At 41.5% G+C, this 14,925-nt stretch overlaps 1 protein-coding gene across 2 annotated transcripts in view; it reads right to left on the bottom strand.

The window, feature by feature from the left end:
* The window catches only part of LOC105999803 (cathepsin L1-like), a 30,905-nt gene extending 17,212 nt beyond the window's left edge, over window positions 1-13,693 (bottom strand). Inside the window, exons 1-7 of one of the 2 annotated variants that reach the window (XM_013034927.1) lie at window positions 13,568-13,693; window positions 13,170-13,292; window positions 12,922-13,071; window positions 12,505-12,726; window positions 11,878-12,040; window positions 10,676-10,793; window positions 9,539-9,638 (exon numbers count right to left, since the gene is read on the bottom strand). In XM_013034927.1, coding sequence (XP_012890381.1) covers window positions 9,539-9,638; window positions 10,676-10,793; window positions 11,878-12,040; window positions 12,505-12,726; window positions 12,922-13,071; window positions 13,170-13,292; window positions 13,568-13,693 — 1,002 coding nt within the window. Of the gene's footprint in view, window positions 1-9,538; window positions 9,639-10,675; window positions 10,794-11,877; window positions 12,041-12,504; window positions 12,727-12,921; window positions 13,072-13,169; window positions 13,293-13,567 lie in introns of those variants that run through there. The other variant, XM_013034928.1, reaches the window with a different exon arrangement.
* Between the last annotated feature and the right edge of the window lie 1,232 nt (window positions 13,694-14,925).

The following is a 14,925-nucleotide window of genomic DNA, read 5'->3' as shown; positions in this document are numbered from 1 at the left end:
TATGTTTCTTTGAGTCTTGCTTACTTCACTTAATATAATTTTTTCCAAGTCTTCCATTTCCTAACAAATAGGGAATTGTCATTCATTATGATGGAGACATAGGTTTCAATTATACATACATTCATTCATTCATACATACATACATACATACATACATATATGCACAAACACACACACAAATACATACAGATATCCCATTTCTGTATCCATTCATCTACCCAGGGGCATCTGGATTGATTTCAAACTCTAGAGTAGGGAAGATTATAGACATGATAAACTACTTAGCACCCACCAATTCTGGTTGTTTGTGCCTTTCTGTTTCTAGAGAATTAATCATCAGCCCAAGTAGGACAGACCAAGAGAGTCTTATCTCCAATAAATCACCAGAAAACTGGAAGTGTGCTATGGCTCAAGTGGTAGAGTTATACCCTTGAGCTGAAGAGCTGACCAATAGCAGCCAAGTACAGAGTTTACACCCCAATATGGACAAAAAAATTGATTTGTATGCATTTTTAGAATTGGTGAATGAATGAACTGCATGTTTTTTTTACCTTTAGCTTTCTTGGAAGCATTTTGCTTGATTTAGGTTATCAAAATAGATGTAGAAATATCAGTTCACATCCTGGCTCTTGATACTTTTGTGTATGTACTTAAAACTGGAATTGCTAGATAAGTAATTGTATGCTTGATTTTTTTCCCTGTATTTCCATAATATTTCTACCATATTCATTAATACCAGTAGAGTACAATGGTTTCCAATTCTAATCACATCTTCTATTTTTTCCTTCCTTCCTTCTTTTCTTCCTTCCTTACTTGTTTCCTTCCTTCCTTTTTTCTTTCCTGTCTTCCTCTTTCCCTCCTTTCCTTTCTTTCTCCTTTCTGATTTTTCTCCACTCTATTTTTCTCCTCTTTCTCCTTCCTTTCAATGCTTCTCCTAATGCCTGTGAGCTGGTATCTCATTGTGATTCTAATTTGTCTTTCCCACATGAGCAATACATACAATGTGAAACATATCTTCATGTGCTTATTTGTCCTCAAGTCTCCTTTTAATACCTATTCAATGCAATTATTGTGTTAGTCATGGTGGTGGTGAGTTTTATTTAGGAGCTCTTTAAGTTTTCTTGGTTTTAATTCCTCATTCCATCTATGATTTGCCAAAGTTTTCTCTGGATTGTTTTTCCCTTCTATTCCAGAGCCTTTGAATGCAAAAATGATTTCATTATGAAGACATCTTGCTTATCTATTTTTCCTATAATTACTTTTACTACAATGTGAAAATCATTGCCAAGTTCCGAGTCATAAAGATTTTTCCTTATGCTTTTTTGTTAATTTCTTTGGTCCTCTTTACTTTTATCTTTAAATGTTTGATTCATTTGATTAATTTCTATACCCACATTTAAATATAAAAAGATGGTTTTCTAATCCTTGTTGCTGAAAACAATCTCCTTTCCCTGGGAGATAACTTTGTCACTATCACTTAATATTTTCTTTTTTTTTTTAATTTTATTTTATTTGTTAACATGCTGTACAGAGGAGTTACAATTACATGGGCAGGATAATGCGTACATTTCTTACCAAGCATTGTAGCCTCCTCCTTTGTTTACCCTTCACATCCCTTCCCAGCCTCCCACCTCCCCCCCATCACTTAACATTTTCAAAACTCAATTTTCCAAGTTTCTATTCTAAGACTTTGAAGAACCAGGAATCCTTCTTTCCATATCCAGGGCTGAAGCACGGGTGATTGTGAAACTATACTATATTGCTGGAAGGAGATTATTGATTGTCTATTCTTTGGAAATACTTCCTGGAATTCAACAGAATCATTCCAAATATCTATATTAGAATTCTAAAGTCCAGGTTTTACAGTTGCCCTTGGGCTTCCTCTGCAGGAGGTTAAGGGAGAAAACCTTGTGACTGTGGCCAGGCTGAGTGGCAGCTGCTGCTCTGCCTCTTGGTTCCTTGGAAAGCAACCTAAACCTAGAGTACAGAATGTGGACTCATTTTCTAACAAGTGAGCCCAACTAGAATTAAGCCAAGAAGTCCCTAGCTGCAGGAAAAATAGAGAGAAGGCAGTGTTCACATGAAACTAGAAGACATGAGCACTGCAAGTTATCAGTGTCTGTCTAGACAATACCAGTTTCTATTTAAACAAAATCTCCTCAACAATGTACATAGGAAAGTGGGGTTCTAGCCAATTCTTTCACTTCCAACTCTGACTCCCCACCCCCATGCCATGGTAAAATCCTTTTGATGGTGGCTGATGCACACATATTAGGCACAAACCAACCCTGTATCTTCCCAGTTCCTATGTAAAGTGCAGTATCTTTGAAAGTATGTTCTTCTGTGCATCTGCCGAAGTTCTTTTTCACATTAAGTTTTTCTCTCCAGCCCAGGATGTCCTGAGCTACAAAAAAAAAAAAAAAAAAGGTGACAAATCAAATGGGAAGCAGATACCTGTTCTCACTTAACAATTCTCCCCAGTGGAACTACCTGAGATCAGAAATTTAAAATAACTGGATTAGCCAGAAAGTCAGCATTGTCAGCATTAGCCAATATAACTTTTCTTGCAAGGTAATACATGCACACACACACACACACACACACACACACACCATAATAAATACTATATATGGAAAACTGTTAGTTAATTGATATTCATATGACTCATGAAATCATTTTACTTCAGAGATCTTTTTGGTTTGTGTTTGGGCAGGAACTAACTAACACTTGAATTCAGAGTCTTGAATTCTCAGTGGGCTTTTTCACTCCAGGCCAATGCAGTACCACATGAGCCAAACCTCTTCTTCCAAGTTTTACTGGTTAATTCGAGATAGGTCTTTAGAATTTTTCTGCCCCAACTGGCTTCCAACCATGATTCTCAGAGTTCAACCTCCAGAGCACAGAAGATTATACACATGAGAAATTAGTGAGTACCAGCAATTTCTGAGTGTTTGTGCCTTCCAATTTCTGGAGAATAAAGTCATCAGAAAATTAACTGAATAAGTAAATAAGTCCACCATCAAGAATTCATGAAACTCTACCAGGCATCTGAATCTCAATTCTCTAATCTTGACTATGGAGAAAGTAAGATCTGGGGATCAAGGTTCTATGCCAGCCTGGGCAGAAAACTCCATGTGACTCAGCCAATTAAATATCAAAGTGCTGGAAGTAGAGCTGTGGCTCAAGTGGTAGATTGCTAGCCTTTTAGAACAAAAGCTCCAAGGCAGTCTCCAGACATTGAGTTCAAGCCTGAGAATCCTTATCAAAAGCAGGGGAGGATGGAGGGTGTAGTGGGAAGGCATGGGAAGGGGAAACAAAGGAGGAGGCAACAATGCTTGATAAGAAATGTACTCATTATCTTGCCCATGTAATTGTAACCCCTCTGTATGGTATTTTCACAATAAAAAAGAACTATAAGAATGATGATGGTGATAATAATACAAATAATAACAATAACTAATGAAGATAGCTTGGTGCCTGTGTCTGAAGCCTACAATCTAAAGACTTGGCAAACTGAGATATGATAATTATAGATCTGAGCAGCCAGCACAGGTAGCAAAGTGCATGAGAATCCCATCTCCAATTAACCACCAAACATCACAAAGTAAAAGGTGGCTCAAGTGGCAGAGCGCTAGTCTGGAGCAACAAAAACTGTAACTGCAAACAGGCCCAGAATTCAAGCTCCAGACCACCTTCACACACACACATAATGAAGATATCACTTTCTTCTCATAGTCCCTGACTTGTAGGTTGAACTTTTCCTTAGATTCCATCCATGTGTGCCTTTCCTATCAGCTTCTCCAGGACTCAGCCTCTCCATCTTAGATCTGAGATGACCATCTTACTCTTATTTGCACTGAGAAAAAGCTGAAAATGATATTGTGGTGATCAAATGGTAGGACATTTGCTTTGATCAAAAAAGCCTCTGGGACAGCACCTAGGCCCTAAATTCAAAACACTGGACCATGCAAAAGAAACAAAGATTAAAAAATAGAAAATGCATATTAAAATTGTCACTCCCTGAACATAGAACTAAACATTCCACAGTGAGCTCTTGCTTCTTAGTGCATCTGGCTTCTTAGCAGCTGCCTAGATAAACACCAGATACCATACTCAGAGGCTGGCTTCACTCTCCAAACAGAAACTGGCTTTTCAATGACTCATTTGCAGTTGAGGATAGCACTGGGGAGCACAGCTCCAGGAGTGATGTGAGGACAGTTACATCAAGGCAGAGGCAGCAGCCACCAAAATGAGCAGGTGTGCAAGGGAGACTGGTCCCAGGGAAAGCAGAAACCAAGGGAAGTCACTGGTGAGTCAAACCTTACAGAGCTTATATTGTGCAGACTTTGTATGAGAATCATGAAGGAAATTGAAGATCTTCATTACCAGATTCTGTTACTTTTTCCAGATCTTGTAAGATAGAAAGGGATTTCTATGTGTTTTTAGACTTGGCGAATGAACAGCATGTTTTTAGTGCATTTACCTTGAACTGAAGAATTTATGCTTGATTTAGACTTAAAGGCAAGCAGTTAAATGATTCTAGCAAGGGGCTGAGCTCTTGGCTCCTAAAAATCACCAAGGGAGGACTCAGTCATGAGGCACAGGGCAAGTGGCATCTTCAGTGCTGGAGGCAGAAAGCTATGGTGTCCCAGTCCTATCTACAGAATGTCCCTTCACATTGTGAGGAAGCTTACCTGCATGCACAAACTCTGATCACATTCATGGATCATCTTTTAGTCCTGTCTACATTCTTCTAGTTCTAGGAAAGAATCCTGGTTTTCTTTCTTTCTCTCTGTCTTTCATCATTTCATTCTTTCATCTTTCATTTTCTTTCCTTCTTATATTCTTTTTGTCTAAACAATTCCTGCAACCACGTGAGTCACACTGTCAAATTGGTTTGCTCTGGTTATTTTTCAACTAGTGTCCTTCCTCTTTCTTCCCTGTGCTAGCATCCAACTATTCTCTTTCAGATTAGTTTGTCTTACAGGTTTAACCCACTGCACCTGACAAAATGATCCTGTTCTTCATATCTGATCAGATTCCTCTTCCACCATGCACCTGTGATGTCTGAACACTCTGCCCAGTCATTATCAAGAATTGTGACAGGACTGTTGAGACAAAATCACCCACTATTCTTTTTCCTTGAGGTGTTTCCCTCCTGACCCTTTGCTGTTGAGTGGAAATGAATTCCCACTAGATCTTGCCCATGCTGCTTTAGGGGTTGAGGCAAATCTCTATCCCTTCCTGCAGGAACACAATACAGTAGTAACACAGGAATACCTGTCCCAAAGCCTTTAAACACATATTCCCAGCTGTGCTTTGACAAGTGTCATTATATAGCTCATGTCATTGCTTTATTTCATGGTTTTTGTTGTGCTGGGAATTAAATTCAGGGCCCTGAGCCATGCCTCCAGCCACCTCTTGGCCTTGGTTCCTTGCTTTATGCCAGGCTGGCATGAATTTCCCTCCTCCTATTTTCTTCCCAGTATCATAGGAAGATAACAAGGACCTGCCACCTTGCCCAGCCATCAATAAGTAGTCTGTCTAACTTGTATGCTTGGGCTAGTCTTGAATTTTGATACCACGATCTCTACCTTCCAAGTAGCTAGATGATAGAAGCTTGGGCCTGTCATTATTGCCCTGGGACTAACAACTATACGCCTGCTTTTCCTTTCCAGCAGGTCAATAGGTGAACCCACATCTGCACCAAAGTCTTGATGGTAGGCCCTAGGAGCCTTGAGGTTTTACCTCAGTGTCCTGAATATTGCATTCCATTTCTGCTGGCATAAAGTAGATGGTGAATAGAGCTGTATAGAGAAGAAAAGTGCAAAATCTGAGCTTCCTCTACTAAACCCCATTTGCTGGATTACACTACAGTTATTTCTGAGTTTTAGAAGGGATTTGACACTCATCCCTCTTCTGATTTTGTGCCCCAGAACTAGTGCTGAAACTCAGGGTTTGGCCATGTTACAGGATGGCACTCTACCACTTGAGTTACAGATCCTCTTCTAGCTTGCTGGTTGCTAAAGATTAAAAAATCTCACAGACTTTCCTCAACCAGCTGGCTTCGAAACATGATCCCTCAGATCTCAGACTCCTTGGTAGCTAGAATTACAGCTAGAATTACATGTGCCCCCTGCCCCCAACACTTACCAGGCTTACCTCTGCATTCCTCTCTGCCTTGACCAACCTCACATGTAAAATGGGCACAGAGTGACTTCTGCACAACTGTTTGTTCCCACTCTCTTCACTACTGTGACAATGCAACCAACATTTGTGAACAGACTTGCAGGAAAGTACTTTTTCATTTCCCTTTGAATACCCATGATACTAATCATATGCGTAACTTTCTGGAAACTGCCAGACTATTTCTACAGTAGCTAAACTGTCCTGTTTTCACTTTAATTTTCAGCCACATCATGGATGAGAAGAAGGTCATTGGAGACTTGTCTGAATTCTTATTTCAGTTTGATCTTTTCATTATTCAATGTGGATTGTCAGAGCGGTGAGAATATGTATGCTTTTTCTGCTTCCTTTGTTAATTTAACTGATGTTTGTTAGAGTTGTTAAATAAGAACATGTTTACTGAAAATTCTAAACATTGATAACCCAAGTTACCCAACATCAAGAAGCTTCTACTTAAATAAATTTTATGCTCTATACTCATGTCTACATTTATATGTAATGAATTTAAAAATTGCCATTAGTTAAGCAGTGCATGTCCAGGCAGCTTGACCCAATTCTACTTGATTATATGGTTTTCAACTGTAAATCATTTTCATTACATTTATTAGGCATGAATTTAGGGAAATAATATACCATCCCTAAATGTTGATCATATCTAGTATAAAAAGTGGATAACACCAGTGGCCACACAGAATTGTGTTGAGAATTTAATGAGACAAGAAAGCACTGGTGTAAACAGTCACATGCTGATTTTTCATTTGAACTATATGTATACTTGAGAAACTACTTTTTAACAAAGGCATATTAATCCTGCAGTGGATTGTAAAAAACTCTATATTGGGTCTGGGAAGATGGCTCAGTGGTAGAGTGCTTGCCTTGCATGTATGGGGCCCTGGGTTCCATTTCTCAGTACCATATATGCAGAAAAACCGGAAGTGGCACTGTGGCTCAAATGGTAGAGCTCTAGCCTTGAGCTGAAGAGCTGAGGGGCAGTGCCCAGGCCCAGAGCTCTAGCCCCTGACCAACAACAACAAAAAAACCCTCTATATTGATGGTGTTTATTGCCTAGAGCTTACCAGTCATTCAAATCTGCAATGTAGTAAGATTCAACAGTTTATCTCCGTCCTAGGAAACCCTGAAAAGGACAGAGCAACCTTTCTGCCTGTCTTCTATTTAGAATGGGTCTTTGTCCATATATACACAAACTCATGTGTATATACATATTGGTGGTTGTGCTGGTAACTGGGTCATCACCTCACGGCCTGCAAACTCTCCTTTAGCTTTTCCACACAAGGCTAGTGCTTTACAATTTGAGCCACAGCTCTACCCCTGTCTTCTTGGTGGTTATACTTTACATTCTCAGGAACTTCCTCTTCAAGCTGGCTTTGAGCTGTGAGCCTAAGATTTCAGCATCCTTTCTAGTCAGCATTACAAGTGTGAGCCACTGGCACATGGGCAAGTTGCTACTTTTTAACTTACTGTTTTTGGAAGTTCTTCAAAATCAGCTACTTCCTTGCTCTGGGCAATTACAGCTGGAGGAAACATAAGGAGGAATCAGTGAGTCCTTTCCAATTCCTCTTTGCTTGTCATCTACGTAATGATGTGGGTTGTTTTCTCAGTTTATTCAACTACTCAATGAATAAATGTTATGGATATCTAGCCCAGCATAACCTCCAGGTTTTTCCAGCATGAAGAAAGAACTCTAAATGACTAACTAGGAAGTTGAGTGTAGCCAGAAAAGGGGGACATTGTTATTTTTCAGGCTGCTGGGTTTTAGGTCATTGTTTTCCTAGAAGAGACTGCCTGGAATATTCTTCTACTCCATGCCACAGTGGTGCCTCTCTGTCCCAAACCCACCCATCACCAGTATCATCCTCCACATCTCAACCCTGTATCTTCCTCAAGGGCTCTAACCACACATCTTGTCTCAAGGGTTTTGACCTCTGGTCTCTGCTAAGATGCTCACGTCTTTTATTCCCACTGACCGCTATTCTGGCTGATTCCTTCCTCCCACCTCATGCCCTGAGTAGAGCAGCACCTGCCCACTGAAGTCAGGACTGTGTTCCACAGTGGTGATGGCTGGTACTCAGTGGGTGCTATGCACATTTCAGTTCTATCAGATCTGGGTCCCATCCTGCAGAGGCAGGGTGAGTCTCACAAGTATCCCTACCACACAGCCTACTGGTATTCAAAACCCAAGGAGCTTCACTTCTGGTGTGAAATTTGTCCTTTTGTTAAAAAACAAACAGTATCTCAAGAAGTAGGGAAAGCCAAAAGAGAATTGAACACCACATAGCGCCCAGTCTGGAGGGATGTGGATGGAGTGTGCTGTAGGCTCTGTGGGCTGGGTCCAGTTTTCTACCTTACTATCCCCTCAGGGAGGATGAAATTATTTCACTAACTACTTCTAGCCTTCCTTTATGCTTATCTGGGACACTTAAGGCTTTTAAAAACACATGGATGATGAACCTCCTTATTGTATACTAATAATGTCTGGGAGTCATTTCTGTGTAACTTTTTCATAAATTAAGGATTGTATCTAGCTTGGTCCTAAGGAAGCTCTTGTTCTCACTTAGGATTTTCCCTCTAGGATTCACCTCCCAACGTCTGGAACTATTTTTCCCAACAAGTCTCAAAACTAGGTCTTTTTCTTTTAATTTCCTTGTGTCCTATTTCACACGGGCAATCTACCAGTGTCCTAGTTTTGTTCACTGAAAGATGGCCAGAGGTCTTTACCAGTAGTTGGAGAAGATGGTCTAGGGGCTAGCTCAGAGTCTTTGGTGCCATACCTCAACTGGACTGTCTCCGTCTTGAATGTAATGCATGTATTTCCTCAGATCATTTTGTAGTAGTAAAATAAGGCACACTTCTCATTTCTTTTGTGATCTTTTTTCTTTATTAAAACTATTTTCCTTTATCAATATTTGTCTTATTTGACTCCAGTCAATTATTGCTTTAGACACAGCCCTGGGAAGCTGATTCCAGAGATCTGCATGACTGGAAGACCAGACCATCCACTTCTCCTAGTGGATGATTAGTCTCTTCCTATCTGTGTTTCAGAGAGACCTAATTGCAATCTTGATTACACACAGATATAACACAATGAAATAAAACAATAAACTTAAAACAAATCACCATTTTTGTCAACAAATTAATAAGTGAATCAGTAATATGCATCCATTTATGGTAGCAATCACACTCGTGGAATCATCTTACAAGTAGAAAAAGATCTTAAAATTTACATCACAACTTGGATCATCAAGGATTTGGTCCTACATAGTAGGATGGGGTCGCAGTGAAGACAAGGCCCCCTTCAGAGAAGGCTGTCCCAGACTTATCTCCATCCAATATCTCACACAGTGGGATAGAGGGAAAAGGAGGCAATTCCACAGTGGTTGTTTCGGCCTCGGGCCACCTTTGCATAGCCGTTTATGCCCCAGTCTGCTCCATAGCTGAAGAAGAGCAAGTGTTAGTTTTAATACATAACATAAACTGCAAGGGCTTTAGGAACAGTCACATGCAATCAAAACCGTGATAAACTCAACACAGTCAGCAGAGAGAATTGAGATGGGCCAATGTCCTTCACCCTTCCTTGATCTAAATCTGCTCATAACCTCTTGTCCTTGTCCAATGTAATGAGTTCACACAGGATTACAAAAGTAGAGGTAGATGGTCCTGATGATCACACCTCTAATCCTAGCTACTCAGGAGGCTGAGATCTGAGGGTCCCAGTTCAAAGACAGCCAGGCAGGAAAGACTGGGAGACTCTTATCTCAAAAAAAAAAAACAACTCAGAAAACCATATGTAGCATTGTCGCTCAAGTGGAGGAGCATTAGCCATTTGCTGAAGACCTAATGGACAGTGTGCAGGCCCAGAGTTCCAGCCCCATGACCAACAAAAGGTAAATAAAATATTAAGTAGAGAGAGAAAGGACATTCTGTTTTAAAACTTTCAGAATGAACAGGAAATGGGAATAAATACCATATTAAAGTTTGTCCCTAGAGAGCTGATGTTAGAATCTAGTTCTTAGTCCCACATTCATAGGTCAGTAGAATAAAAATTTGAAGAGCCTGTATACCAATACTGACTGGCCACCATGAATTCTCTTTGGACTTTTTACTACAAGTAGGTTAGGCAATTTATTGCTCCCTCCCTCACTTCCCAACTTTCTTTTTTCCTCGTTTGCTTGTTTCCTTGCTTGCTTGCCTGCCTCCTTGCCTGCTTGCTTGCTTCCTTCTTTTTTTTATTTTTACGATTGTGCTAGAACTTGAACTCAGAACCTGGGTGCTGTTCTTTTTGCTCAAGGATGGTCCTCTACCCCTTGAGCCACAGTATCACTTCTGATCTTTTGGTGGTTAACTGAAGATAAGGGTCTCATGGACAGTCCTGCCTGGCTGGCTCTGAACCTTGAACCTCAGAGCTCAGCCTTGTGTTTAAAAGGATTACAGTCATGAACCTGGAAAGCTAAATATTTTGGCCACTACTTACCTGTTCTTGATCAGCCAGTATTTGTTGTTTTCTGTTTCCTCTTCTCCTTCATATCCATAGCCAACCACCACAACGCAATGAGTCAGGGTCTTGGGGCAGGTTGGATTATAATGAATACCTAAAAAAGAAAACCAAACCACACAGGATGCTCCAGGAACCTGACAGCACCCCACTCTGAGGAACAATAAGGAAGGTATTTTTACATTCGCCAAAATTATGTAAAGTCCTGGTAAGCCTTCAGAACTACATGATCAAAACTAGAGAATTAGGCTGAAAAGTGACAAATACATATTAGCATATATCCCTTGTTAAAAAGGCTTGTCTAATAGGGGAGGAGACCAGTGTGTGAAATCTGGGCATTTTATTTCAAGGACACTGCATAAAATTCAAAATGCCTTGAACCAAGGAAGGTTTTCCAGGTGCAGTGGTTCCTATCTATAATACTACCAGGATGCTGAGATCACAGACTTGCAGTACCAAGCAATAATGGTCAGGAAATTCCATGAGACTCATCTCTAATTAACCATCACAAAGCTCAATGAGGAAGAGGGTCTTAAATAGGACACTATCAGCTTTGAGTGAAAAAAGCCAGGCTAAAGCACAGAGCCTGTGTTCAACTTCCAGCATTGACAGAAATCAATGAATATGTGAACAGAAAAAATATAAACTATTAAAATCTTGGGCCATTTATAAATATTCCATAATTGAATAAAATGTCAATTGTACTACCCATACTTGATGATGCAAATACTTAGACAAATTTAAATAGGGATATGGAGACAGGCTTGAAAAAATATCTAATGGGGGGTTGAGAAGGTGGCTCAGTGGTAGAGCGCGTGCCTTGCATGCCTGAGGCCCTGTGTTGGATTCCTCAGCACCACATAAGCAACAAGAAAAAAGCCAGTAGTGGCGCTGTGGCTCAAGTGGTAGAGTGCTAGCCTTGAGCTGAAGAGCTGAGGGACAGTGCCCAGACCCAGAGTTCAGGCCCCATGACCGTACCCCACACAAAATAATAATAAAAATAATAATATCCAAAGGGAAAATAAAGTCCAAAAGAATTGTATGTACATATTGAAAAACCACGTGCCATTCCTACACCAAAATATCTATGTTCCCTGACCCTTGCATACCAAAGAATCAGTCAAGGGTTAGGACTCTTTTGTCATTTGTCCTGCATTTATTTCTACAAAGAACACACTTACCTCCTTTATAGTACTTGAAGGATGAATGGGACCCATGAAACCCAGTAGCGATGGGACCCACCGTGGCCACAGCCCTCATAAGGGCCTGCTCACTGCGAGGTAGCATAACGTATCCAGTGACATTAGCAGAAGAATTCTCAGGTTTGTATCTGCAGGGTCCATCCTTTGAAGGGAAAGAGGGAACAGACGTGATTAGAGCCATCCAGCTCTGAAGTGTCACTTTGCAACTTAAGGTTTCTAAGTCAGCACTGTTGGAACCCAGAAGGTGTAATTCTATTCCTAGCTGATTTGAAACGGAAAAATCTTCTCTGGTCTGTTGAACCAATCAGACTACCTCTATCTCTTCATACCAGGTATTCACCATGGACAGATCCTTGGCTACAGAATAGCATACATATACACTGTGTCACACAGCAATAAAAAAATCACCGGATTGTTACCCATCTATGTTCTCCAGTCCATAGAACTCTGACCCAGCTAATGATGACAGTGACAGAAACAGAGAGTTGACAGAAAAAGATCCTATCATCTGAAGTGTGAATTGGGAAGAGCAAGGCTTATCTCTGAAGTTGGTCCACTGTCTGCAATGCAGGCAGGAGTGACAACAAGGTACAGAGCTGCAATTACCTTTACTTCATAGGGGTAGGATTCCTCTGAGTCCAGGCCTCCATTATTCTTAACATATTGATAAGCAAAATTTGGTAGGCCACCACTGCAGCCGAAGTTTTGGGGACGAGAACAGTCCACTAGGTTCTGCTCACTGAGGGAGACCAGTTTGCCCGTTTTCTTGAACATCTGTCCTTCTAGTGCACCATTTGCACAAAAAGCCCAACACGAATTACATTGACCCTGATAAGAGAAGAAAAGTCTCTCATACACAAAGCAAATAGCAAGACATGGACATCACTCCTGTGTGTGAACAGGCTTCCAAAAGAACCACGAACTCCAGGACAGCGCCCTTTCCTGCAGAGTCTGCCAAAGGAATGACAACTACTCCTGGCTTTGCTATGGGCAGTGAAAGGGTCCACAGTGACACTGTCATACCTGATCCTTCACATGGGTCACATAGCCTTTCTCTCTCCAGTCCACAAAGGCAGGCAGATCACCAAATAGAAGATCTGGATATATTTGTTCCTCCTCATTGAGCCTAACAGGCTGAAACTCAGTTTCCCCCTGCTGCAATTCTTCATCAGTCTTCAGGAAAGAGTAAAGAAGATAGTTCAAAAGCAGGGTCATTTTGTGAGGAAGTAAGGAGAGCAAGCTCCTTTGTAAGCAACGCACAAGACACTTACCATGTCTCCAAAGGCGTTCATTTCCAGGGTGTATGTATGTTTCCCTTGGCGCTCTTCCTCATTGTGCACTTCAATCATTTTCCAGTTCTCCTCCCATATTGCTCTCCTCCATCCCTCTTCATCCTAGGAATAGGCTCAAGGGATGAGTGCTCTGTCTACTTAAACCCAACCCCAGTTCACTGAACGGAACTGCTGACAATGATGGAGAGAGACTCTGTCCAGGATGTTGTGCATTTGGGGAAGCTGTTCTCTGGAGTCAGAGAAGAGCAGGCTATCTGCCCACATCCTGCTTATATGACTGGTATTAGCTGACTGCCTTGGAGACCTGGCTTGGATAAAGTTAAATCAGCTAGGATCTCCTCTGTGGCGTCCTTCAGAAGACTTTCCATAGTACCCACCGAATGGTAGCTTTTGCCGTATTCTGTCTTCCACTTTGTCCACTGTGCATCCAAACTGGGATCCAATACTGGAGCAGCTGAGGCCATTCCCAAGCAAAGGATGGCCAGCAACAGAGAAGGATCCATATTGGAAAGCCTAGAAAGGGAAATGAAGCTGGGATTTCCAGTGACTCATGCATGTCAGCAGTCTGCTTAGTCTTAGCTAGAAAAGAATTAATGCCACCATGACCATTTAGATATTAAAATAAGATTTTCCAATATTTGTCCAAGTTGTGTTAAGGCTTAAGGATATACTTGGTTTAAAACATCAAAGTAGAGTTATGTGGTCAAGCAATGGACATGAACATTAACCTGCCCAGAGCTCTTGGAGTTGAAGCAAAGTGTGCAAGATTAGTGGTTGGATTAAATTTTAGGATTCCAGCTAAAATCTCATCCAATGGGATATCTGATCTCAGCTAGGAGCAATGATATCCCCCAAAGCTCGGAGTCCACTGACATCTCCTTAGCCAATGCAGAGTAGAAAATGGATGAGTTTTGTACGTCCTTCTCCCCTTCTTGGGTGAAACCCTCTGGAATACCCTTCCTAGACAAACTAGGAAGACAAAAACCCACATTCTCACTTTTACACATCAGCTTCCAATATCTCAACCTGCTGTCATATTCATGAACTTGTTCATGCACTGCACAGAGTGCAAGCTAGAACTCCAAGGTTTGGATCAGCCCATGTTTCTGCCCACTGCACGTTACCTGGTAATGATGCACAAGAGCATATTGACTGATACTTCAAGAATGGGAGAGCATTACAGTGCAGTTTGCAGGCATCCAGCTGCCTTATGCAACCTGGAAGATCCTGAGTCTGACCAAACTGCATGACCTGAGATCTTCTGGCTGATGGAATACAACATTTGGGTTTCACTCCACCGCCTTATGCCATCCCCACCACCCTTCTCAGCATGCCCCCAGTGTCCATGTTGAGGCAGAAATGGAAGTTGATCTGCTTTGTGCCCTTGCCTCTGAAAGGACTTCTATTCCTGTTCCCACCACGCCTCTGTGGGCTGCATGCTCACCTGAACCTGAAGCTGTGCAGGAGCCCTCTGCAGTGCAACTCTCCAAAGACAGCTGTCCTAAAAGCACCTGGCCCTGAGACCAGGTTTTAAAGTCTCAGGACACTCACTGGCCTGCAGTCCTCCCCACTTCCTGAACTGTGATTGGCTCCTGCTGTCCCAGGGCACGACCTGTTCAGCCTTCTGGCAAGGTCAGCTCCACTTCTTTTTCCTGGATTCCTCCTCTGTTCTGCCATATGATGCCTTCTGCCATGGCATAAGCCAGCCAGAGGGCCCTTCCTAGATGGTGGCATC

Source organism: Dipodomys ordii, unplaced genomic scaffold (assembly GCF_000151885.1).
Source record: "Dipodomys ordii isolate 6190 unplaced genomic scaffold, Dord_2.0 Scaffold201, whole genome shotgun sequence".
Lineage (NCBI taxonomy): Eukaryota > Metazoa > Chordata > Mammalia > Rodentia > Heteromyidae > Dipodomys > Dipodomys ordii.
The sequence above is the reverse complement of the archived record's forward strand: the minus strand, read 5'-3'. Positions and strand labels throughout refer to the sequence as shown.